Here is a 25,390-nt window from a genome sequence, read left to right on the forward strand (position 1 = left end):
TCTGCACGCACCCAAGTCCGGTGGTGCTTTGCAGTTGCTCTAGCGGAGCGCCTCGTCTCCTAGGCGCGCGCTATCGGCGCGCCTCGCCTCAACAGGCGCGTGCTGTCACCGCGCCTCGCCCGCTATCGGCGCGCCTCGCCTCAACAGGCGCGTGTTGTCACTGCGCCTCGCCTCTTTGAAGAGCGTGCTTATCAGCGCGCCTTACCCAGCGCGCCTTACCGTGCGCGCGCTATCAGCGCGCCTTACCCAGCGAGCCTTACCGTGCGCGTGCTACCAGCGCGCCTTACTGTGCGCGTGCTGCCAGCACGCCTCACCTTTGCGCGTGCTATCTGCGCGCCTTACCTTTGCGCGTGCTATCTGCGTGCCTTACTCTTGCGCGTGCTATCTGCGCGCCTTACTGTGCGCGTGCTACCAGCGCGCCTCACCTTGCGCGTGCTATCTGCGCGCCTTACCTTTGCGCGTGCTATCTGCGCGCCTTACTGTGCGCGTGCTACCAGCGCGCCTCACCTTGCGCGTGCTATCAGCGCGCCTATCCGTGTGCGTGCTCCTGCCTTGCACGTGCTATTAGCGCGACTATAAACTTTATTTTATTCTTTTTGTAATTTAAACCATCTGTAGCGTGTCATATTTAGACAATAGCCGTTAAATAAAGAACCTACCCCTGTTATATCTATCTTTCCTTTCTACCTCCTCACTCCCAGCTCCGTTACTCACTCCTCCAATATACGTGGAGGAGGGAGTAACGTGACAGTTTTGGCGCCCAACTTTTAAATTTACCGGCTTTCTTAACCCACTAAATTCTAAATTATAGACAGAATCCGTGTCTTTAAATCTTAAATAACTTTTCGGCCTTTTTCTGTTTAATTTTCTATTTCCTTAGTCAATATGGCACGTTTTTTAGATTATCTTATTATAGCAATCAGACTAGATAGCTACTTTTTTTATCACTTTTATTTCTAATGATGTATTTTTTATAGGTCTTTAACTTTATAATAATTGTACTTCTTTTACTCTTCAGCTCAGCCCGTCCTCCTCCTCCCCTTTGTCCTTCTTCAAGCTCGTTTTCATTCTTCATTAACTGCCATTTTCCATTTCTTTCATTTTGTGTGAGTGTGTCATCTGTAGATATTTCTTCATATTCTCGGGTGGCTTAATAAGCCAGGTGCCCTTCTTTTTCTTTTTTTCACCCTGCAGAGCGGTAGTCCAACTCTGAAGAAAAAAATAAGCCTTATGGTCAAACACTACTTTTTTTTACTCTACTGTGGTAGGTCTACCCCTACCACAACCTAAGTAGGCTCTACCCCTACTCTCTATTCTCGTCGGCTCTAAACCGACTAGAACTTGTACATAAACTTATCTTCGCGGAGCGGCTGACTACTCCCTTAAAATAAGCCTTAGGTCCTTCATTATTATCTTATTATCTTTTCCAGTGGAGCGGCTGACTACTCCCTTCTATAAAGAAGCCTCAGGTCATAGCGAGGACTTCCTAGGAGTGTGCGTCATAGAGCGTGAACCACATCCCCTTCCTTTGCCAGAGACTTATGAATGCGTGATTATGACAGGCGATGTATGAGTGCAGGGAAGTTCCTCGATCTATTCATCTTCTTCTCCATTATATCACTCATCCTCTCATTCCATTTATTCATCCCCATTAACGAGCTTGCTCTTTCTTTCTTCTGACTGACTGACTTACCTACCTACTTACTTACTTTACTTTCCCCTAAACAACTCTTCACAAAAAAAAAAAAACTTTTCCGTTTAAGATTACGACAAAGTTTTTTTTTCCGTGGTTTTTGGGGTAATGTAGCATCTCATACCTGGGTCCTTACTCCCACGGGCTGATGCTCTGGATTCTCCAATCGGCTATAATTCCTTAACGCTTTTGCGTTCTCTTTCTGTCTGATTCTCGTCTTCCAAATTACTCCCTGAAACTTTGATTTAAAATGTTTTACTTTCTGGCTATCATTTCTAAATTCTCCCTAAACTCCTTCTACCCTAATACGGCCCTGACCCGTCCGGTTACTTACCTTGCTGTTTTTCTAATCATTTCATGTTTTTATTATAATTTCGAAGCTAATCGACCTAAAATTCACTATAAATTTTCCTTGACATATTTGTTTCTTTGTTTTGACATTATCCGTCAAACTAATAATTTACTCAAAATTCTTTAGCATGAAGTTTAGGTCGTATAGTTTTCAAGTAGTTTGTTCTAAATTTTATCTAAAAATTGTTACTGGTGAACAAATATTTTCAAATATTTTCAAAATTAATAATAAGGTAAAGAAAAATTCTAGAAAATGTTATCGCTAGCTATATAAGCGGCCCAGCGGACATCTGAATTCAGTTTGCTTCTAGTTCCCAACAAAGGAACATCAGTTGTAAGGGTCCGTGCGGGGCCAAGCCAGGCCCCGCACCATCAAGAAACCCTCGATCGCGCTCATTAAAAGGTTACCTGTGTTCCTGGCGAAGTCTGGCGCTCTCTGCACGCACCCAAGTCCGGTGGTGCTTTGCAGTTGCTCTAGCGGAGCGCCTCGTCTCCTAGGCGCGCGCTATCGGCGCGCCTCGCCTCAACAGGCGCGTGCTGTCACCGCGCCTCGCCCGCTATCGGCGCGCCTCGCCTCAACAGGCGCGTGTTGTCACTGCGCCTCGCCTCTTTGAAGAGCGTGCTTATCAGCGCGCCTTACCCAGCGCGCCTTACCGTGCGCGCGCTATCAGCGCGCCTTACCCAGCGAGCCTTACCGTGCGCGTGCTACCAGCGCGCCTTACTGTGCGCGTGCTGCCAGCACGCCTCACCTTTGCGCGTGCTATCTGCGCGCCTTACCTTTGCGCGTGCTATCTGCGTGCCTTACTCTTGCGCGTGCTATCTGCGCGCCTTACTGTGCGCGTGCTACCAGCGCGCCTCACCTTGCGCGTGCTATCTGCGCGCCTTACCTTTGCGCGTGCTATCTGCGCGCCTTACTGTGCGCGTGCTACCAGCGCGCCTCACCTTGCGCGTGCTATCAGCGCGCCTATCCGTGTGCGTGCTCCTGCCTTGCACGTGCTATTAGCGCGACTATAAACTTTATTTTATTCTTTTTGTAATTTAAACCATCTGTAGCGTGTCATATTTAGACAATAGCCGTTAAATAAAGAACCTACCCCTGTTATATCTATCTTTCCTTTCTACCTCCTCACTCCCAGCTCCGTTACTCACTCCTCCAATATACGTGGAGGAGGGAGTAACGTGACATGCTATTGAATAAAATTTTCACTAGGGGAAGTGAGCTGCGAAATTGCATGGAGAAATTATGAATGAATTAATTGATAAAGTCGCCATGCAATTTTGCGGCTGATGATAGAGAATAGGTACACAGGAGATATTGTTTAAAGACATGATTTAAAAACGCAAAAGTAATCATTTGAAATGTTCATTGAGTTTCCTATTTAGTTTAAGATGTAAATTAATTGCGATTTGTGCCTGTTGTGCAATAGGTTACTAGATTACCTGTACTGGCTAAGTTCAAGTGAAGACGTATAATAATATTAGTTTATCGTTAAGGTTTCAAAAAATAACCATTCAAAATATTACCTATAAAACACATTCCCAGTATTCAATATTTTTGAATCAGGTATTTTGAACCCCACTGCTTGATATCAAATACCTAACTAAATTATGCTAATCTTCACTTGAACAAAGTCTAATAATATAAGTTGCGCCGACCAAAATACAAAATAAGTTCAGCATAAAACGTGTCGAATAAGATAAGTTGAGCATAACTCATGTCGAATAAGATAAAACATCTCGATAAGCCATAAGATATTAATTTATATTGTAAATTGAAGTGTTCTTTTGAAATCATTAATAATATAGTTATGTATGTATGAAATAACTTCGGTATGTTTAAGCAATTAGGTAGGTTAAGTTTTTTTACGTGACATTTCTTTTTAATGTGAATTGAGGAATATGTACAGCATTCAAGCGCAGTCACGATTTTTTTTGTATAGCTACCTACCTATTATATTAATTATATGCAACTTTATTCTTGGCTCAGTTGGGGTAAAATCGGGCAAAATCGGGTATATCTAGCCACATTTGCTTTTTTCTTTTAATTCTCATATTTAACTAAACAACAATAATTAAATTGTGGGCTTTGTTTTAACTTTACGTCGATTTTTTTCCATTTAAACGAAGTTTTGAAAAATCACTCATTAGTACATCGAATATTACTTGTTTCACATACAAAACGTATACTTATTTCGTTACGTATACTTAAAACGCAATGATAGAAAAATATATGAGAAACAAATATTAAATGTGATTAATTGTAATATTGAATAGCCATTAACGTGCCGTTTTTCACGAGATTAAAAACAATAAATGTCATAGCTCAAGAGGTGAGAGGAAAGTAAAGGGTAAAAGAGCAATGGTATGTGTATGTTGAATTTATTATTTTTTGTAAATAATTGTTTGAGATCATTCCCTGTATGGTTCATTACATTGTTTGTATTATTTATAGGCATTGGTGCATATCATGTGTATAGAGCAGATGATTAATCAAATAAATTAGAACAAAAATATAGTTGACGTCAAAGTTTCATTTTGTATACCTATATACTTCCTTCTTATCCTTTTCTTAAGAACATGATATCCTAAAGAAGCTCGAATTCAAACATTTATTAAATTAAAAAGTACCTAAGCTCTTTTTTCACTGTGAATTGATATGATTAAAAGCTATGAAAAAATTGCAACAAAAATTAGCTCTTAATAATAACAATTATTTAAACGAGGAACATCAATAAAATACAATGTAAATGTAACATTCAATATAATCCAGTTAAACTACAATAATCTTTTACAAACATAAAAATACTATTTACAACAATTTATTGCAAGTCTTAAATAAAATCACAACATAAATGAAAACGGCCATACTTTTCTTTAATCATTTGAGCGCCACAGTCGGTCACAGCCGACAAAGATTACAATATAATATGAACCGTAGTCCATTCTAATAAAATTTACTATCGCGTGTTATATAAAATAGTCGTCGCGGTTAAAAGTTAAAAATACGCCCTGGCCAAACAGTGGACGACAAATTCACATGTACACTGTTTTGACACGTTTATATCACGTATACTTTAACATTTTAGTAACAATAAGGTCATTAATATAATACATGCACTAGAGTTATTTGAACTTTTAATTCACTGAAGAAAATTGAGTTCAATAAGATGACGAATTAAGATTTAACCCTTAAATGCATGATTTTTTGTATAACTTTTTAATAAATTGAAATAGATGTGTCATGCTGTATAAAAGTAATAAATGTGATTTTGGATAGCTGCATATTGAGCCACGGACCATCAAATATACGATGCATATATACATCATTATGCATTTAAGGGTTAAATACAGGTCAAGAGCTGGCAAGAATGGACTCACAAAAATCATACCGAAACCAAATTCAAGCATTCAATCAGATGTTGTTGTAAACTAAATCGACTCACGTCAATATACTTGCCTAATTTTCATTTTAAATACCATAAAACATCATATCAACAAATACCGGACAGTTTGTTCTTTTAACGACTCTATTACAAGGACTTACGGTGCATTTCAACATGAGGATTACGAATACAATACGAGTACAGATTTATTCTAAATATACCTCTTCCACTTGTATTACGGATTTCTATGCAGGATATTGTTTTAGGTTGAACGATGCATGCTCTATATGAGAGATACTAAATAATTTTTACAATAGGTCCAACCCCGAAATTGGGAAGAAAATTTTGCTGTTCCAAAATGTTGCTGATAATACGCCAATGTTTGGACGGTTTTGTGGCTAATCCCAATAGTAAAAGATTTTTTAACTTGCAGATCACGGCTAAACTTTGAAAAAACATTCTGTATGTAATGTCCACTCATCTCCGCGGTTGATACTATATGTAGGTGTGCATGTAAATGTTATCATCGAATTTTGTCTTATTTATACATGATGTAGCCTTATATTTACCGGCAACGCAATCCTAAATTAAAAACGTGTCAAGTCCTTTCTTTGCTCAAAAAGACGCGTAAAAATAAGAATACATTCCGATGTTAAAATGTTACAAGTTTTTTTAAACTTCGTGAAGCGCACTAATAACAACTAACTAATAATGATAAGTAAACATTTTGTGAGTTGGTTGCTATATTAATTACTTTTTTACATAAAATAAGTTCCTTCTACAGAACAAATGAGACATGAATTTGGACGTAACGAGAGATCTATTTACTTTTTATTACAAAAATACATTCATTATAATAATTGATGTTTCTATCTACAGTTTTAACTAACTTGACCAGAAAACAGATTTATGAATTATACAGCCCAAGCGTATCCGTACGTTGAATGTCGGCAGATACTGCATAAACTATTAGCAAGTGCGCCATTTTAAAAAACCTCATTTATGGGACATTTAGCTGGGGATATTTAGTTTTAAATTTTTAAACATCAAATTACAGCTTTCTAATCCTAGAGACGGACTCGTCAACTACTTATGGTAATTGAATGGAAATAACTAAGAATATTTTTTTGTTTCGAAGAAACTCGGGTTTCTAGCTTGCCCATTCCTTGAGTAGAGCGAAAAGCTGAGGGCGCGCGTTTTTAGGGTTCCGTACCCATAGGGTCCTATTACTAAGACTCCGCTGTCCGTCTGTCCGCCTGTCCGTCTGTCACCAGGCTGTATCTCATGAACCGTGATAGCTAGACAGTTGAAATTTTCACAGATGATGTATTTCTGTTGCCGCTATAACAACAAATACTAAAAAGTATGGAACCCTCGGTGCGCGAGTCCGACTCGCACTTGGCCGGTTTTTTTTAGAACGACGGACAATAGGCATTTTCAGATGCCAGTACAGAAGTTAAAATCTGTTTTATAAGGATAAATTTGATGGTATGTATACCTACACTACAGAAAAATATAGATTATCTCTGGCCAAGCCTTTCTAACATACTTAATGTCTATGCGATATTTTATTCTAACATTACCTAATTTAACGATTTCATGTCACAGTTGGTATATGTGTGACATTATAAATAGAACATTTCTTCTAAATATCCCATCGTTGTCAGTCTGTCACGGCCGGTAGCGGCCTGAGACCGCCATATATTTATTTTAACCAATTGTTTGGCGGTAGGCGTCAGCGTAAAGGCGGAATTCCACCATAGTACGGCACAAGCATTTTTCTACTGAATATGCTTGTGCCGCACAGTGCCGCTAACTGAGGTAATCCCACCTTTAGACTTGATGTAAGAGTTACACATAGACACACTCAATTCTGTCCTGTCCCACAGTTTCTTCTGAATGCGGTATCTGTTTCATTAGCAAGTTGTTGGGGAGGGAATACAAGCGACGCCAACGCACGACGTGGTGAAAATATGAACTTTTGTGGGACGACATCTTCATACTATTTGGCAGCTGCAAACTGTCACATAACAATATGTCCCACACCTACGGGCTGCGCCACGAATATATTTCCCGTTTCTCAAAAGCTTGTAACTTGTAATACAAGTGGAAGTCCCTTTCTAACAAGAGCTGTCAAAAAGTGAGTTCCGCTTGTATTACAAGCTACAAGCTTTTGATAAACGGCCCCCAGGTCTTATTCAATTTTCTCTTTTCTCATAAACACTAGGCCACACAGATCACGGCAGTACCAGTCGAAATTTCTCGAATATGCAATCTTTCAAAAGCTAGGCGCCTTAGATTATAGGTACGTCTAAGGGCGAGCAGTACGTGTTCGCAACTCCTATACGAATTCATTACGGTATAGTGAGGCGAAAGAGATGGTGCTGATATCTATACAACTAGGAAACAAATCATAATAATTGTAAACCGAAGGTTGATATTGGGCTGTAAACGCGCGCGTCAGTTGACGTCTTTGACGGTCAGAGGCTTAACCTTTTCGCCGCCACGACAATGAAGTAATAAAGTGTCATCAACGCCATGTCAAAAATTGCAAGCACCGAACCCGTATAACAAGTCGTGGCTTGTGGGGCACGAAATGTACTGACTTTATATCAAGTCAATGGCGGCGAAAAGGCTAATAAAGTAATTCGATCCCTAGTTGAATCCTCGCATAGTTTCCATACCTCAGTTTAGGTTAATATCAAATGGTTTCGACGATACCCTTGCGTTTGGGTCGCGCCTCGCCCGATATGAAGGATGTCTCTTCGGAGGAAATCTGTGGCTTCGGAGCTTGAGATGTGCTGGGTTGAGCCTGTGGAGGAAAAACGATAATTACTGTGTGATATGGGCAAATTGATAATAAATGTTATTGTAGTTACCCCTGTAGCGCCCCAGTTTCACAGTAGTATAGAACTCTATACTAATTACGGACACACGAGTGACCGTAGGGTCTTCCACGGGTTAAGACCCCGTGGGTTCTTCTCTCGCTCTAACTGAGCGTAAGCTTGCGCGAGATGGCGGATAACATGTTTTTGGATTTTGAATTTTTTGTAATACAAAAGTTAAATTGCGCATTTTTAGAAGCAATTTTCAATATTTTTAGCTAACACGCAAAAATTGTTATAAATTTTTAAGGTGCATTTTAGTATTGTACTACAACTAACATTTTTTATAGACACAATGTCTGAAATAAACAATTTTTAATTTTTTTTAATTTTTTAATTTAGACCTATGTTCGTCATTTGTGTCTACCGAGCGAAATTGGAAATCAGGTTTCGAATCGATAAAGTTACTAGAGAAAAGACCTCAAGATTACTAATTACATTTTTGGCAACCATATTGTAAACTAAAAACCGGACAAGTGCGAGTCAGAATCGCCCACCGGGGGCGGAAGTGGCCGCTACCGCGTTCGTCCTGATGTCTTCAAGGGGTATCTTCTCGGATCGGGAGCGCGGCGAACCGTCGCGGGACGCGCGGTCGCTACTGCCACGCGATATACTACTGTATCACCAAGGAATAAGGTATATTTATCTGCATAGTGACGCTTGTGGAGGCGGTGGTGGCCTCTACCACGTTCGTCCTGATGTCTTCAAGGGGTATGTCCTCGGATCGGGAGCGCGCGTAACCGATGAGGGACGCGTGGCCGCTGCTGCCACGCGAAATACTACTGTATGACGAGGGAATAAGGTATGTTTTTACCTGCATAGTGACGGTAGCGGGGGCAGTACTGGCCGCTAGCGCTTTCCTCCTGATGTCTTCAAGGGGTATCTCCTCAGATCGGGAGCGCGGCGAACCGTCGCGGGACGCGTGGCCGCTGCTGCCACGCGAGATACTACTGTATGGCAAACAAGTAAGGCTTATTGATTGTTTATGTGGAATAGATGCTATATTAAACCTATTATTGTACAGGGGCATTCAAGAGTTGGGTTCGTGACGCTATTTTTTAATACTTCTAATAAACTAAGAAGCCGATTGGGCAATGTTTAATAATTCAACGGTACGAGTATAAAATAACACAGATATCTGAAGGTAATTAATAAGTTATTCCCGACAAAGTAGACCTTTTTGTGAAATGCCCCTAGAGAATGAGCACTATCAAATTGCAGAGCTACCGCGAACATAAAAATTGTAATCGGTCTATAATTTTCAGTCAATTTAATCTACCTTCCCAGGGGTGTCAATTCAACTCATTCACTGCCAACGTTTTCGTAGCGTTACGCTCGTAGCCGATCACAGCGTTTTCCCGCAGAAGTTTGTAGAAGAAAGCGACTACGAACAGAGAACCCGCCGAGCGGGTTCCCGGCGGAACTTGTACCGCTACTGTGCATGTTTCTACGCTTCCTAAAAAAGTTAGGTCACGTTCATACACTTCATACTTAGCCACATTTTAATCAGTGTTTTTGACTTTCAGTGCTTTAATTTATTCTCTACTTTGTGCAGTTTTTTGCTCTCAGAATAATTTAATCTACCTTCCCAGGGGTGTCAATTCAACACATTCACTGCCAACGTTTTCGTAGCGTTACGCTCGTAGCCGATCACAGCGTTTTCCCGCAGAAGTTTGTAGAAGAAAGCGACTACGAACAGAGAACCCGCCGAGCGGGTTCCCGGCGGAACTTGTACCGCTACTGTGCATGTTTCTACGCTTCCTAAAAAAGTTAGGTCACGTTCATACACTTCATACTTAACCACATTTTAATCAGTGGTTTTGACTTTCAGTGCTTTAATTTATTCTCTACTTTGTGCAAATTTTTGCTCTCAGAACCCCTGTAAAAACCGACCAAGTGCGAGTCGGACTCGCGCACGAAGGGTTCCGTACCATAACGGAAAAAAACAGCAAAAAATCACGTTTGGGATCATGGGAGTCTCATTTAAATATGTATATTATTCTGTTTTTAGTATTTGTTGTTATAGCGGCAACAGAAATACATCATCTGTGAAAATTTCAACTGTCTAGCTATCACGGTTCATGAGATACAGCCTGGTGACAGACAGACGGACGGACAGACGGACAGCGGAGTCTTAGTAATAGGGTCCCGTTTTTACCCTTTGAGTAAAAACATTAATAATAGCACTAACCTTTCTCGGCTCGTAGTCCTTTCGCGGTAAACGACGATGCCGTCTTTGAGCATATGTCCGCTGGGTCTGCGGAGACGACGCTCTATGTCGTCGCCGTCGGCACCTGCACCTATTACATTCAGGAAACTTTATCACATGGAGGTGTTACACGATTATTTCATATTTTTTATCAGAAGCGACATTAGAACTCAACAAACAAATTCAGATTTAATCTCATTTTGACATCACTCGCATTACATTAGCGAACTTCGAATGCCACTTCAGTACTGCTAAATATCTTCGTAGTTTTTCAAGAGGCAGATTTACTTCTCAGTTCAGTCAAAAACTTCTACGACTCATATCAGATCTTTCCTAAGTGCACGCTCAGCCCAAAGTTATTTCGACATCATTGCTCATCTTATAATCATAATCATTTATTTCGTAAATGCACACAAAACATTACATGGTCTATACATAAGGATGTTTTATGCATATTGATATAATTCCTTATTTATTTGTTTTATTAACTAACTACTATGCGATCGATATCGGCACCTGTATCGGTATCGTCGATTATTTACTCCAAAAATCGGTATCGGTATCGTATCAGCAAAATCATGTATCGTTACATCCCTAAAAAAATCACAAGCATACGTCGCTAATATGGAATAATATCTGGGAAACCGAGCTTTGCTCGGAAAACATATAAAAACTCAAAAAATCGCGTTTTCCCAGAGATAACACCTAGATAGTTCGATTTTTATTATTACAATACTATTATCTGCTTTTGTTCTCGTAGCCGCCAACCAACCGCCAACTTGCAAAATAAGTTAGGAGTGCATTGCATGTATATTGAATTTTTAACCTTATTCCTTGTTGAATGGGGTTAAAATGGTCTAAAAAGAAAATATCATATTCAGTCTTTTGTGAAGTCATATCCACTTTAGCCACTTTGAGTGTCGACGGTTGTAAAATGCCAAAAAAGTTATATTAGCCATTATTTGTTAGCCTCAATTTCTGTCCATATGTAGTGGTACTCTATGTTACATAATTAGACATTTAACCTATAGGTATAGACACTTAGCCGTAAGAGACTTGACTGACAGACTGACCAACGTAAATCCCTAGTAGCTAAGGTTATTAGCATTAGCACCTATCTTCATCTTTAGACATACTTTCTTTTTTTCAATCTAGTTTTTAATTCACTAACTGGTCGCCCAAGATACAGGCTATGCCTAGTTTGGGGACCCCTGTTCATACTGTTATAAATGTACCGCTGTATGCGCGCAACCTGGACCTCATGTATACTCCATCTGCAAATTCCCATCTTTGTGTGCAAAATAAATATATTTTTCATTTTTCATTTATTTTTTTCATTTAGTGTATTTTGTAGTCCATTGTTAAAAAAATAGAGTCGTTAATCTATACTAACATTTCAAGGCGGTTATAATCTGCTTTTACTACGAGGTAGTTATCCTAATTTGTGGTTTACCACTTATTCTTGAGACTCTTTGAGTAAACAAGCTCAATTCATAAAATTGTCATTATAGGTACCAAAGATAGATATAACTCCGTAATAGATGGATACAGTCTAAGGAAAAAACGTGCCTCGAAAATCACGAAAATTTGATTCTCGATCAGAGGGCGCCACTAGTTTTGGCCTACATTCGTATAGAGGGCGTTGACGGTTTCGTTTGTTATTTATAATTGTAACGCATATCAGTGAAAGAACATGGGTCAAAATCATAAAAATAATTAATACAAATAAAAGAAATCATTTATCCATATTTAAATACATTTTATCGTATTTTTATAAATATTTATTTTTAGTTTTAAAGTGTGTCGACAGATGTCAGTGAATTTACTGGGGTTACAAAATTGACTATGACAGTAGCGCTCTAGTATAAGTTACTCTATGTAGGTACTCACTGCCGTGGCGGCGCACGGTGGTGACGCCGGGGCGCGCGAACAGCGGGCGGTGGCGCGGCGCCAGCGCGGGCGCGCCCGCCATGCCGGCCACCTCCAGTAAGCGACCGATCTGCTGCATCTTCTTTTGGCGGGACTTGGTTCGGCCCTGAAAATACTCCTTATTAGGCGAGGGCCTGACACTCTTTGATAGAGAAAGATAGTCTTATTGCGATTCCTATAACAGGCAAGAGAAAATAGTGCGATGCTTTGTCTTTATCACCGACCGGGCATTTTTTCATGGTCGGGTTATGGCATCATGTGGGCTTCATAGCAAGGAGGCTATGGCGAAATACCGAAATTTATAAGAGTGAAAGAGAAAAGACATTGGACATGTACACCGGATAAATTGCGTAGTATAATACATTTTGTATGAATATTCTTTCTCTTACCCCCGGTCGCTCGGTGGCGCGTCTATAACTACTTGTACATACTTCGTCTGTTATTAGGTATTTGTGAATATATTTTATGATTGAATGACTTAAGAATCTCGACTACAACAGCAACTCACAAAATATACCTTATACTTGTCTATTCCTTACCTTGGTGAGCCTCTGTTTAGCCGCCATACTTCGTATATGGTCGTCGAACTTGAACTTGGCTCGCAGCAACACGGTGCGAGGAAGCGCTCCGCTGGCGCCTACTCGAGGCTTGTGGATGGTGAGGTGTAGGCAACGGGGGTCCTCTTTGTCGCCTTGTATCTGAAACGTTACGGCAGTTAGTACGCAACATATGGGACAAAATAGTAAGCAAGAGCTGTCAAAATTATAATCGAGTAAGTCAGGTCCTATTGGACGCCCCAGGTATCGCTGGTGCGACAGAGTGGAGGCGGATCTGCGCGAGCTTCGAGTCACCAATTGGCGAGAGGTCGCAAAAGATCGAGAAAAGTGGCGATGTCTTGTGTCGGAGGCCAAGTCATCCATCAGGCCATTTTGGGTCGCTGAGCCAACGGAGTAAGTAAGTAAGTCAGACCAATGGATTGCTCAAAGTCTGTGCAATGTTCGTGTTCGAAAATATCTTGTACGTTAGATTAAATCGGAGACTGTGTCGGTCAGCCCACCAAAATGGCTCCCATCAAAGAGTTAAACAAGCCTCGAGCCTTAGGCAGTATTTAAATTTATTAGCATAACATTATACTGTTTGAAGCGAAAGTGGTAAACCGGACTAGATGTTCTAAATGATCCTTACACATCCAATGATTATTGTGTGTTTATATTTTCTTGCTGTCTGTATTATATGTTGTAATAATATAGACAATTTACAGCGCGAGACACTGAGGCGTGAACAGTTCCTGAACTTGCCACTAATTGATACTTACTTCTAAGTCCTGTAAGCTGCCAACTAGCTTAGCAACACCCCAACCCAGGCGCTGCTTATCTGGCTCCACCAATATAATCTGTATGTTGTCCACGGCTAGGAACCTGTGGTGCCACGTCCCGTCCTTTTGGATTATATCGCAGGATATTAGGTCGGAGTCATCTGCGAAGATAAAAAATATTATATGCAGTGCAATAAAAAAGATTCCTACGAATTGCGAATCTCCTCCTTTTTCGAAGTCAGGTAAAAAAAGTTTAAGTTTAAGTCCATCCAATGGAGCAGGGTTGGCTAGCAGAATTTGCGTCTCTGATTTTGCCAGGCAACTATTCAGAGCCGGTAAATTGTAAATGCGATCTATTGATCTACGTACTTAGGTCCAAGACCTCTCCAAACATGTTCGAATGGAGCGCGGTCGGCCAAAGTTGCATCTCTATTAGCTAAACATCTTGTACACAAAACAGGTAAATTGTAAAAGTGACCTATGTTGTACGTACTCAGGTCTAAGACATCTCCAACTTGCACGAAAGGAGCAGGGTTTGCCAATGGCAGTTGAGTTTCAGGTTTGCCAGTCAGCTTTAAATATAGGTCTCGTATGAGGAAGAATGTGCGAATGGCGCGGCGGGCGCGTTCCATCTGTTGGAAAGAGGTTTTTTTAGTAATCAAATGAAAGCTTTTTGTATAATTATTGCTACAGAAACGGAGTCAATCTGTAATAATATTGTTGTTGTGGTATGGCAATAGAAATTGGTTCAGTTTTAATAGCAACTTTTAACTGCCCATAAATAGTGTGGACTTGGTACATTCCCGCACAGTCGCCATCAGATATATCGAAGCGGAAGAGCTGCTCACAAATTTTAATATCTGAAGCACTATAAACCCTTGACAATAGAGGCGTGTTCAGACATTTGTGAGCACCTTGGCCGCTCCGAGGGTACAGATGGTCTCCTGTGTTTACGGAACCCTAAAAAATAAAAAAAGGCTTACCTCTCCGCTCGGTAGTCGCTTGGCGAACGCGATGCCGGACATGGGGGTGCGAGTAGGCGGCAGGAGAATAGCCGCGTCCATGCAAAGCCACTCTACGTTTAACGGTCGCTTGCTCAACTCGCAATACCTGTAACAAAATATTTTGAAAACATTAGGTATATTTCACAAATACATGTAGGTACTTTTCACATAAACATATACCGTCAACCGGGGTGAATAGGGATGGCTGAGGTGAATAGGCATAAAACATGAAATGTGATTTACGTGACAATTTCTTAAAAAATACCCACACAAATTGTATCATACAAAATCTACTATAATTTTAAAATTTTGTGGGTATTTCTTAAAAAAAATGTCAAATAAATCACATTTCAAATTTTGTCCCTATTCACCCCAGCCATCCCTATTCACCCCAGTTGACGGTACTCAGGTAAAAAAAAGAAAAAAGTCTCACTCGTCTTCGAACATGTCTAGGAAGATATCGTCACACTTGTAGAAGTTCCTCGCGAGCGCGGCTGCCCGCATGCGCAGGCTGTCCGCGACGGCCACGTGCCGCGCGCCCGGCGACCCGCCCGCTCCGAGCATCGCGATGCCGACCAGCGTCACGCTCAGCTCCAGCGTTACTAAGCGGACTTTTGAAGCTGGAACAAGTGGCTCATTTTAAATTGTACACTAGTTTATTTTCTTTGGTTTTTTTAATGTTATTTTTACTCAGAATCACGAGCTTTTTCGATCCTAATAGGAAAAAAAACTGTCCCAAGCTTTTATTTACCATTCCGTTACCATTTTAATGTTTTAATGTATATTTGAGCACAAACTGTACATGTTTCTTATAACTAGTGTCTTATACATAATTCACAAACCAGGACAGTTGCCACCACTTAATAGATCATTAAATAAAAACAAAATACGGGATAACTAAACTTAAAAATTAACAACAAGTGTCGAATTAGGACAGGGGCTTAATTAATGAAGATAAAACTATTTTTATACATTAAATTTGCAATTAAGTGTAAATTTACAGTGTATTTAATTCGTTTGTTTATTTAAAACCAAAAGTACTTGACGTTTAAATTTAGTCAAGGAGTCATTAAATATATCAATTTTTGAGAAAATATCATTATTAATCTGCAAGCTCTTATCAGAAAGGAGTTTGATTTTTCATAGACTTTGTATGATTTTGGGAGACGTTTTCTCCTATAAGGAAGAGCTCGTGACTGAGCAGAAATAACATGCTCTGCACAGGACGTTTAGTCGGAGTGGATGCGCCGCCATCTTGTAAAGAATGTTGCCTATTAAATCGCTGCATTATCATGTCAATTTAACTCCTATCTCTTAGACATAGTCTATAATGTAACTTACTAGGTTTACAACTCTGTGCGATGATAGTCGTGAGCTTGGATATAAGCAGAGCGTTGTAGCTACGCACTGAACGTTTGGACTGAGTGGAAGTGCCGCCATCTTGTGAACTCTTTATCGACTGTTCTATTATCACCGTATCGTTCGACCTTAATTCTTATTCCTTAGCCATAAGGTACAAAATGACACTTACTAGGTTTACAGCTGTGTGCGACGATAGCCGTGAGTTTGGATATGAGCAGGGCGTTGTGGCTCTGCACTGGACGTTTGGACGGAGTGGAAGTTGCGCCATCTTGTGAACTTTCTACAGGTCTTTCATCACTGTATCGTTTGAATTTAACTCTTAGACTTATCCCTTAGACATAAGGTATATAGTAACTTACTAGGTTTACAGCTCTGTGCGACGATACCCGTGAGCTTGGATATGAGCAGGGCGTTGTAGCTTTGCACTGGACGTTTGGACGGAGTGGAAGTGGCGCCATCTTGTGAACTCTCTACAGATTGTTCGCTTGAAGTTGCCGTTGAATTTGAATTTTCGTTCTGCTCAGGGCACAGTAGCGTGTCAAGGAGTTCCGTATTTACGCCTGAAATATAATTACTCAGACTCAGACTTAAGCTTAGAATTTTGAAAGGCATTAAGAGTAAAAATAAAGTTAGGAGCACTCAGCACTATTTTTTGTTTGCATTTTCGAATAAAATATTAAGTTATAAAAAAAACTAGCGATTCGCCCCGGTTTCGCGCAGGTATTTCAACTAATTTACACAAAACCTTTACAAATTATACAAATAAACCTTCCTCTTGAATCACTCTATCTATTAAAAAAACCGCATCAGAATCCATTGCGTAGTTTTAAAGATCTAAGCATACATAGGGACAGACGGACGGACAGACAGCGGAAAGCGACTTTGTTTTATACTATGTACTGATACTATATGTAGTTGAGAAAATGGAAACTTGTGACTTTGGAAAAAACTAAGCGGGCATTCCCTACTGAGACAGAATTTTAATGAAATGATTTCATGGGCACTTCTTACCAACTAAAATCCAGGCAGGCAAGTAAGCAGAGAGAAAACATATTCATTAATGGAAAATCTAATATATGAACATTCAAATTAACAGGTAAGTGAAGACCACCATTGGAAGAAATAATTAAGTGTGATGTTAAAGTATAAAGAAGGATTTACAATACCTTTATTATTTATCAAGGCAAACAGCAAACATAGCGCGAATAGCGCCTTATAGTCATTCTCACTAGAGTCCAAAGAATCCAGAATTGTCTTCAAAAACGGCCTTGTCTCAATCTCTCTATTCTCTCTAATAAGTATATTTTCCATCGAAGTCGACGGTAACGCAGGAGAACTAGGCGGAACACCGAGTAGCTTTTGCTTTTCCTCATCAGTTATATTATTAAATTCAGGGCCTGACTTTGAGGAGCTCGACTCAATACCAGAGTCAGGCAAAGGCGAATCAGGCATATTCTGCTTAGCTAAAGTCACAGCACTGGAAGACTTTGAAGCTATTTGCGTGACCAGATCTTCCGTCGAGTCGTGGGCGACGCTGGAAGATTCACTTATATGCGAAGTGGACGGCAACGAAGTGGACACCAACTCAGGATCTAAATCACAACTTGACTGATCCGTGTCATAACCAAACAGTTTAGGACCACTGTATTCAGGCGTCGTATAATCTCTCTCCTGTCCCGAACTTTCCAAAGCCTTTTCTAAACTTAGTTGCGGCTTTGAAAACTCTAGCTTGACGCTGGATTTAGCGTTACTGATATACATTTCTAATATCTTAGTAGCTCCGTCTTCGAATACTGATGAATCTGATTGTAGTATTATCCACGCTAGTGCATGTACTATCGGACCATGTGTGATTATTAAAAACACTTGTGACAGCAGAAACAGTGATACTACACAGGATACCGATGGTTTTACTTCATCGTCTGATTCCATTCTCTGTCTAGTAAAAGACATTCTAGACGGCGACATATCACTGGTTTTACCTTTAAGGATAGCCTCTAAATTCCTTGTTATAACTTCTATAGTTTGCAGGTTATCTCTGTTGTATGGTGATGAGTTTTGACGAGAGACCGGTCGTCTTACGGAGTCAGGAGTTAAAGAGTATATGTATAGAGGCACGAGGAGTTTATGCAAGAGGTGTTCAGTCAATACATCGTTGAGATCAGGAATGTTGAGACAGAGTATGTCGTTGATGTAGTGTAAGTGGTCTAAATGCTCGGCAACTAAATCGTCCAGTTTCTGTTGGGACTGATGGCTGGAATTTGAACAATAAGTTTAAATTACGAAATAATTATATAATTGTAGATCTGTTAAAAGGCACGCCTGGCTAAAAATATTGTAAGTGTGCAACTAGAGACACGTATCAGAAATACTGCTAAATTCAATACGGTGTTTCTTTGAAACAAGAAGTTACTGATTGTAGAAAAGATAAGAAAAATTCTTGCTGCTTCGAATTCAGCAGCTAATGACACATATCATGTATGCGATGTTTGACAAAGATAACATCATGGTCAAGTGGGTGTCAAACTCGAAGTCACGATATTTTAAAATGGCGTTATTCATAAACGTTTGTCAAGTATAACAAACCGTTGATAATGGTTTATTCCTTTCCATAGATGTAGGTAATCATTTCATTAGCAAGATCTCCGTTCGTGACGACAACGACTCAACACACATCAACAATAGGCGAAAGAATTTGTATTTTACTAGTATTTACTCTGTGATAGTTTAGAAATCTTATTTACCTCATATGTCCATTGAAAAATGAATCTTATTAACCACGAGTTAAAGTGCACTAACGTTTGTCAATATTTCCAGCCAGGCCGCAGATTAGGGCAGGTACTTACTCCGAGTCGTTTCGCACGCAAGCGTCCAGTTCTAGTATGTGTTTGCCGATAAACCAAACTAGGTTACTGAAGTATGGCGCCGCTGTTCTACAAATATACAATATGCGATTAATATTGAAATAACGATTATAACTTAAACTTAAATGAGGAATTTAATAGATGAAGTTAAGGGAAATAAATGCAACGAATTTATCATTGATACGATGTGTAAGTTCTTGAGAGGTATGAATTCTTTCGACGATTTTTAGTGGGTTGGATTCCATACGAATATTTTTCTCATAAATCACAAAAAAAGAACATAAAGTAGAGAGGATTTACGGGGATTAACATTTTATAAATGCCTGAGACCTGGTTTACTGATGTTTCGGCGAAAATTACTTGACAAACTTTCCGTTCCTAAACTATTTATCCCATATTTTTAATTGGGCGAAATTTCATTTCGCAAATTTACATAATCCAACCTAAGCTAACCCAACCTAGTACGTCATTTTCATTTCACAAGTATGGGGTTGGGAAATGAAATGGTTGCGAAGTAAGGTTATGCCAGCGATTGGTTTGCCAAATGAAACTTTGGCGAAAAGTTGGTTGCCATGTGAAATTTGGCGAAATAAATTTCGCTAAAAAGGAAGTACACCCTGTGTGACCTGTATATAAGCGTAAATGACTATCTATTAAATATGGTTGTTAGAAAGAGAGTTCCGCTTGCATTACAGGTTACGGGTGTAATTGCATGATAGTAGTGGGAACGAAAGGTCGGATCGCTGTATCTCGCTTCAACCTATGGCCGCCGCTCGCCGCTGCCGCCGCCGCGTGATGTCGTGGCCGGGCTGTGAATGCTGTTAGCGATCCCGCGGCACTCCACTACAAGGCGTTTGTGGTTTTAAACGGTCCATCTTCATAGCATGCGTATACATTTCCCCAACGTTATATAAATGTGATTTTATATGTGTAATAATTACCTATCTCTGATGAACCGCAGCATGCTCGCATCTTGTATCCTGTACACGTTTAGTGTCAGTGTCCTCACCGCGATCCTCACCATGGACTCTGAGTGGTTGAAGAATTTGATCGCCTCTGTGTACAGAGGGAAGTCTTTCGTGTGCTGTAAACATTTATAAATAATTAGAACATGTCGCAACCGTCAATATTACGGAAGACATTGTTTTGTCTAAGTTTAAATTCTTAAAGGTTTGCGGACCTTGCTTTAGCAGTACCTTACTAATTTAAAAAAATCGTGTAAGCATGGTGAAACTGCCTTTGGTTAGTATTTGGTGAAATTACAACGGCAAATACTTATTCCAGCAAAACTGAAACAATTTTCTCCAAAGTGAACAATCCTTTGCCAGGATCGTATTTTCTCAGAAACGTTCGTATTTATCATGCTACTTCAGTCAACCTCAGTACTTTTTGTACTGAGACAGACAGACATAGCATAACACGTTCGTGCGTTTCCGTAAAAATACGATGGTAAAGGATTATTCACTACATCTGTACTGTATACATTTTTTCACCTTATTGCAATGGATTAAGGTGAAGAAATTTATACATATTCATGACCTGTACTGTAGTTTCACCATGCATGTACACCCTTTGTTGTTAAATTTGTTGATACCTATTCTTATGATACGACCTTCACACAACTCGCAGTGCATCTCACGCGCAACAATCAGTGCGAGCAATAGTAATACAGCTCTGGTCTAAAGTTTCAATCAACAAAACAAAGTCGATGAAGTCAGAAAATGATAATAGGAAAAATTTTTGTCTGATAAACCCTTGAAAAATTTCCACAACTGAGGAGTGTCTTTTCAAAAGGGCTTATTTTTGTATGGTCTTCATAGAGAAATAAGCCCTTTTGAAAAAACTCAAACTGATTTCCAATATTTATTGTATGCTGTGACGCCATTCGTTTGCTCTAGAAACATTCAGACAAAGGCCTTTCATAAATCATATGATTTACAGACACTTCAATAAATTTTCCATTCACACCAAAAGTTAAGACAAAAGATAACCGGTTTTCTTGAAGCTGATTAAACAAAAACATGCATAATTTACCATATTGTTGGCGTTTATGGTTATCTAGTAGATTACCATGCATACATCATAACTTCGAGGATCACTCGCTTGTAGAATTGTTTGTGACTCAATTCGCCCAAGAAATCTTAGGTCTGTGCACCCCAACACCTTGACGTCTCCACCGCTAGCAGGATCAAACAAATCGGTTTGAAAAGGAGACAAAAGTCCTTTCAAATACTCACCTCATTATAGAAGAAGTGTATTGTGTGGCTGTTCAGTTTGAAGCTGAGTGTCTTGAGGAACGAGATGTAGTATGCCATCACCTCCTCGTCGGAGAAGTCAAACTTATGCACTATTATCGAGTTCACGTGGTTATTGCTTAGCAAGTAATCTGAAAATGGCAACTGATGTATACAGAGAGAAATGTGATTAAAAATAACAGTGGCATCTCAGAATGGTGTCGGGTACATGACGCTATTTTTTAACACTTCTAATAAAATAAATAAATATTATAGGACAATTTTACTCAGATCGACCTAGTCCCACAGTAAGCTCAATAAGGCTTGTGTTGTGGGCACTAGACGACTATATACTATACGACTATAGACTATAATACATATATAAATACTTATATACATAGAAAACATCCATAACTCAGGAACAAATATTTGTGATAAACACATAAATAAATGTTTTGTAGGCAGGGTCACTGCCCACTAGGCTAGGAGGCTGTTAAATCTCTAATAATGTTAAGAAGCCGATATTTGGCATGACAATGTTTGATAACAACAGTATATAATACAGATTTCTGCAGGTTATTATTATTAAGATAATCACACTTAAACTATCGTGAGACATATTTCAAAATATTTAGATCAGTACGGTTTTTACTCACTATTATTTTTAGTCGCTTTTGTCGTTGTGTTGTAAACATGTCGCCAAAAGAGACTAAAAATAATAGTGAGTAAAAACCGTACTGATCTAAATATTATTAAGATAGCTGCAGCTGCCACATAATCGTCACATCCCCGATAATGTAGCCCTTATTGAGGAACGCCCTAACAAGAGATGGTAGGTATCAAGACTTCTTGCTCAAAGCTTACCTACCTACTGACCATCTTTATGCTACTTCCCACGCAAAAGTAAGGTTAAAAGTCAAAAGATTGCCAATATTCATTAAGCAATATTTCTTATTTGTTATATTTATAAACTTGTTTTCTACAAAATATTTGTTATTGTTATTACATTGAAATGGAGATAATATTATAAATAGTCATAAAAAGTAATTTATACCTCATTATGTCTCAGACTTCATCACATGTACTAATATATTATTGTCAATTTATTAAAGAAACAAGATGTTATGATCTTACGATGTACCTACTAATTACTTATAGGTTTTATAACAATAAAGATTACATATTATGTTTTAATGAATCGTAATGGCCCTGGCTACTACATATAATTAATAAAAGTTGATTTATATGTTATTAATAGTTATTTATATGTTAAGTACAAAACGAATTTAAACTGTTGTGAGACATACTAACATTAAATCATTTTACGGTTTAGACTCACTTGTTTGTTGTTGGTTGTTGCTTGTGACTCGCGAGTGACTAAAACAAGTGAGTCTAAACCGTAAAATGATTTAATGTTAAGTACAAACGTTTAAATGTACATGTGATTTTTTTTAAACAATACCTTTTACTTGGTAAACCATATGCATTTATTATCATCGCCAACTGTATGCTATTAAATAAGTATTATGACTAATTTTATAAAGATAAACAAAAGGTTCAGCAGTATTTATTTATTTATATTTTTTTTTTTGGCCAAAACCGAATGTTTGGCTTAATCCTAATTTTTATGCAGAAAATGTTACCGAGCGAGAAATTTCCCCATACAAAATGGGGAATGTTACCAGGAATGGCACAACTCTAGTTATGTAACTTGATGTATACTTACACAGTGATGTTTCATTCCTTATGTTTTCAAACAATATGTTTAGCGTCTGAAGTAGTTGTACACATACATATGAAGAGCCTCCACATTTTTGTCTCATTATCTTGAGGAAGTAAGACAGCATGTTCTTTTCTAAGAAAAAGCTAAAATGACAAATACATTTTAGATACTTACGTAAATGGGATTTATAGTTAGGTTAGGTTAGTATTAGTTGAGAACAAGACATCTCTGACCTAAGCTAACCTTGCATATTTGGTTAAGCAGTTTTTAAATATTTAGAAGGTTGGTGGCAAATTGTTTAAAAGTTAACACATTCGCGGAAACGAATGCTATAGCATTCTCATAGTCTCTTGTTTCCTCTGGCCTATGACAAATGACATCACTTACCATCCACAAACATGTTAATTTCTTTTATAGGATACAAAAGTTGTTGTTCAACTCCTCATACAAATATTGATACCTTAGCAAGCAAAAGACTCCAAATTTTAACCACAAGCAAGTTTTTGCTACATAGTGAAACACAACAATGTCACCACATTATTAAGGAGAATAATAACTATAAAACATTACAAATCAAAGCCAAATGATTGCTGTTAAATATTTATCATTTTTTTTTTTTTTTATGTGATATTCAGCAAACGAGCAGACGAGCCGCCTGATGGGAAGCAGTCATCGTCGCCCATGGACATAAGCAACATCACAGGAGCCATTTAAGCATTGCCGACCCTTGAGAACCCTAAATACCCGCTTATCATTCAGAATCATCACCCTAAAGTCAAGTAGGTATTAACTAAATAACTCAAAATTTCCATCAAAATTACTTTGCCACTTTTGTGGATAAAATGCAACTGTCTAATCCGTTTTTAAAGAATAAAAAGAGCCTTTAGAACTTGGTGTGGTAAAAATACATTTAAAGATACAACCATGAGGCTGACAAAAGCTGTCCAAAGCCTCAATAAAAACCAGATAAAAAAAAGATACAACCAAAACAAAACAGGCCTGAGAAAGAACACAAATGGCTAAATATAGAATATGAGTTAACCTGTTTAAACTATTATTAATTCTGAAGTGTAAAGTCTGCTGTTCGTAACTATAGCATTCATATGTGTATCGCAAACTAAACAATGAGCTAATTAGATACAACTTACAAAACCAAAACAAACTGTCCACTGACATTGTGAAACAAGACAACCTTGACACAAAACAATACTTACTCGAAAACTGAGCTATCATTCTGGTCACCCCATATCAATATCTCGGCTATACATCTTAAAGACTCCACTAGGGTACCACGATTACTCTCAGACACTGTCGTATTCTTACAAAGGATATTGTGTAAATACTTTAAACGTTCGAGAGAATGAGGATTTTTGGGGCGTCCCCAGCCTCCTCCAAACCAGCTTCTACTTCTAAACATGTTGGCTGTTCATTTAACACGGCTCACTGAAGAGAACACTGCACATTACGCACTTGTTTAATGATGCACGTCACTTTAAGCAATTACCACTTTTATATGGTTTCCGTACTTGGTCACTAAAGGAGTCACAAATAGCGAAGTAATGCGTTGGTTGCACTGGCGGCTACTTTAAAAGAAATACAAACAAAAAGGACACTGTTTTTCAATTTTTTTGTGGATTTGTTACAAAGCAGGGTGCCACTGCCTCAAACTCCGACATAAAATTTTGACAGACAGGTCTGACAGTGACAGCGACAGAAAAAATTGTTGACATTTCAGACAGCTGTCATAAACGTTTTGTTACTGCTAATGCTACCTCAGAATAATTACATATTCGCCCCACGAACGAACGAGTTAGCAATGTATAGTTTGTCAAAGGACAGTTTCATTTCAATCATAGACAGAGAGAATCATACTATCTTCGTTTGACACTAGTACTAGCAACCAAAAGAAAAGGATGAGTATAGTTTTTTTGTTCTTATTTACTGACAATTTGGTTTGACCAACTGTAGTTTAGTCAAAGATATAGTTGCTCAAGCAAGTCTTGTCAGTAGAAAAAGGCGCCAAATTCAAAATTTATATGGGACGATAACCCTTCGCGCCTACATTTTTTAAGTTTGCCGCCTTTTTCTAAGTTGACAACATTTGCTTGACCAACTGTAGATATAACTCCGTAATAGACGGATACAGTCTAAGGAAAAAACGTGCCTCGAAAATCAAGAAAATATGATTCTCGATCAGATGGCGCCACTACCTTTGGCCTACTATCGTATAGATGGCGTTGACGGTTTCGTTTGTTATTTAATAATTTTAACGCATATCAGTGAAAGAACATGGGTTAAAATCATATAAAAGTAATTAATATAATAAATGCAAATAAAAAAACATTTATCTGTATATAAATACATTTTTTGATATTTTTTACTTTTCGTCATGTGTCGATAGATGGCAGTGAATTTACTGTGGTTACAAAATTTACTAT

General features: G+C 38.8%; 1 protein-coding gene across 2 annotated transcripts; it reads right to left on the reverse strand.

The window, feature by feature from the left end:
* Nucleotides 1-4,788: 4,788 nt before the first annotated feature.
* LOC134744344 (protein CLEC16A homolog) lies at nucleotides 4,789-24,631 on the reverse strand. Of its 2 annotated transcripts, none has more exons than XM_063678118.1 (16): nucleotides 24,167-24,631; nucleotides 22,956-23,095; nucleotides 21,233-21,381; nucleotides 19,937-20,079; nucleotides 18,984-19,064; nucleotides 17,298-18,403; nucleotides 16,491-16,691; nucleotides 15,203-15,389; nucleotides 14,749-14,875; nucleotides 14,259-14,397; nucleotides 13,766-13,926; nucleotides 12,990-13,148; nucleotides 12,412-12,556; nucleotides 10,504-10,612; nucleotides 9,127-9,262; nucleotides 4,789-8,239 (listed from the first exon to the last, which is right to left on the reverse strand). In XM_063678118.1, exons 1-16 carry the CDS (start codon nucleotides 24,367-24,369, stop codon nucleotides 8,129-8,131), a joined length of 3,297 nt encoding a protein of 1,098 aa, XP_063534188.1. In that variant the 5' UTR covers nucleotides 24,370-24,631; the 3' UTR covers nucleotides 4,789-8,128. The 2 variants fall into 2 exon arrangements, with proteins under 2 accessions (XP_063534188.1, XP_063534189.1); XM_063678119.1 differs by having other exon boundaries at nucleotides 17,298-18,385; nucleotides 18,978-19,064.
* Nucleotides 24,632-25,390: the final 759 nt, after the last annotated feature.

The sequence above is a fragment of the Cydia strobilella genome, chromosome 9 (genome assembly GCF_947568885.1).
Source record: "Cydia strobilella chromosome 9, ilCydStro3.1, whole genome shotgun sequence".
In the NCBI taxonomy this organism is placed as follows: Eukaryota; Metazoa; Arthropoda; class Insecta; order Lepidoptera; family Tortricidae; genus Cydia; species Cydia strobilella.

What these genes read in the sequence shown, in the direction of transcription:
- LOC134744344 (XM_063678118.1), bottom strand. Translation starts at nt 24,369, where the DNA reads ATGTTTAGAAGTAGAAGCTGGTTTGGAGGAGGCTGGGGACGCCCCAAA. An exon ending in AATGATAGCTCAGTTTTCGA is followed by an intron (nt 23,096 to 24,166) that starts GTAAGTATTGTT and finishes TTGTCATTTTAG; the next exon opens with CTTTTTCTTAGAAAAGAACA. An exon ending in CGCACAGAGCTGTAAACCTA is followed by an intron (nt 15,390 to 16,490) that starts GTAAGTTACTAT and finishes CACTTGTTCCAG; the next exon opens with CTTCAAAAGTCCGCTTAGTA.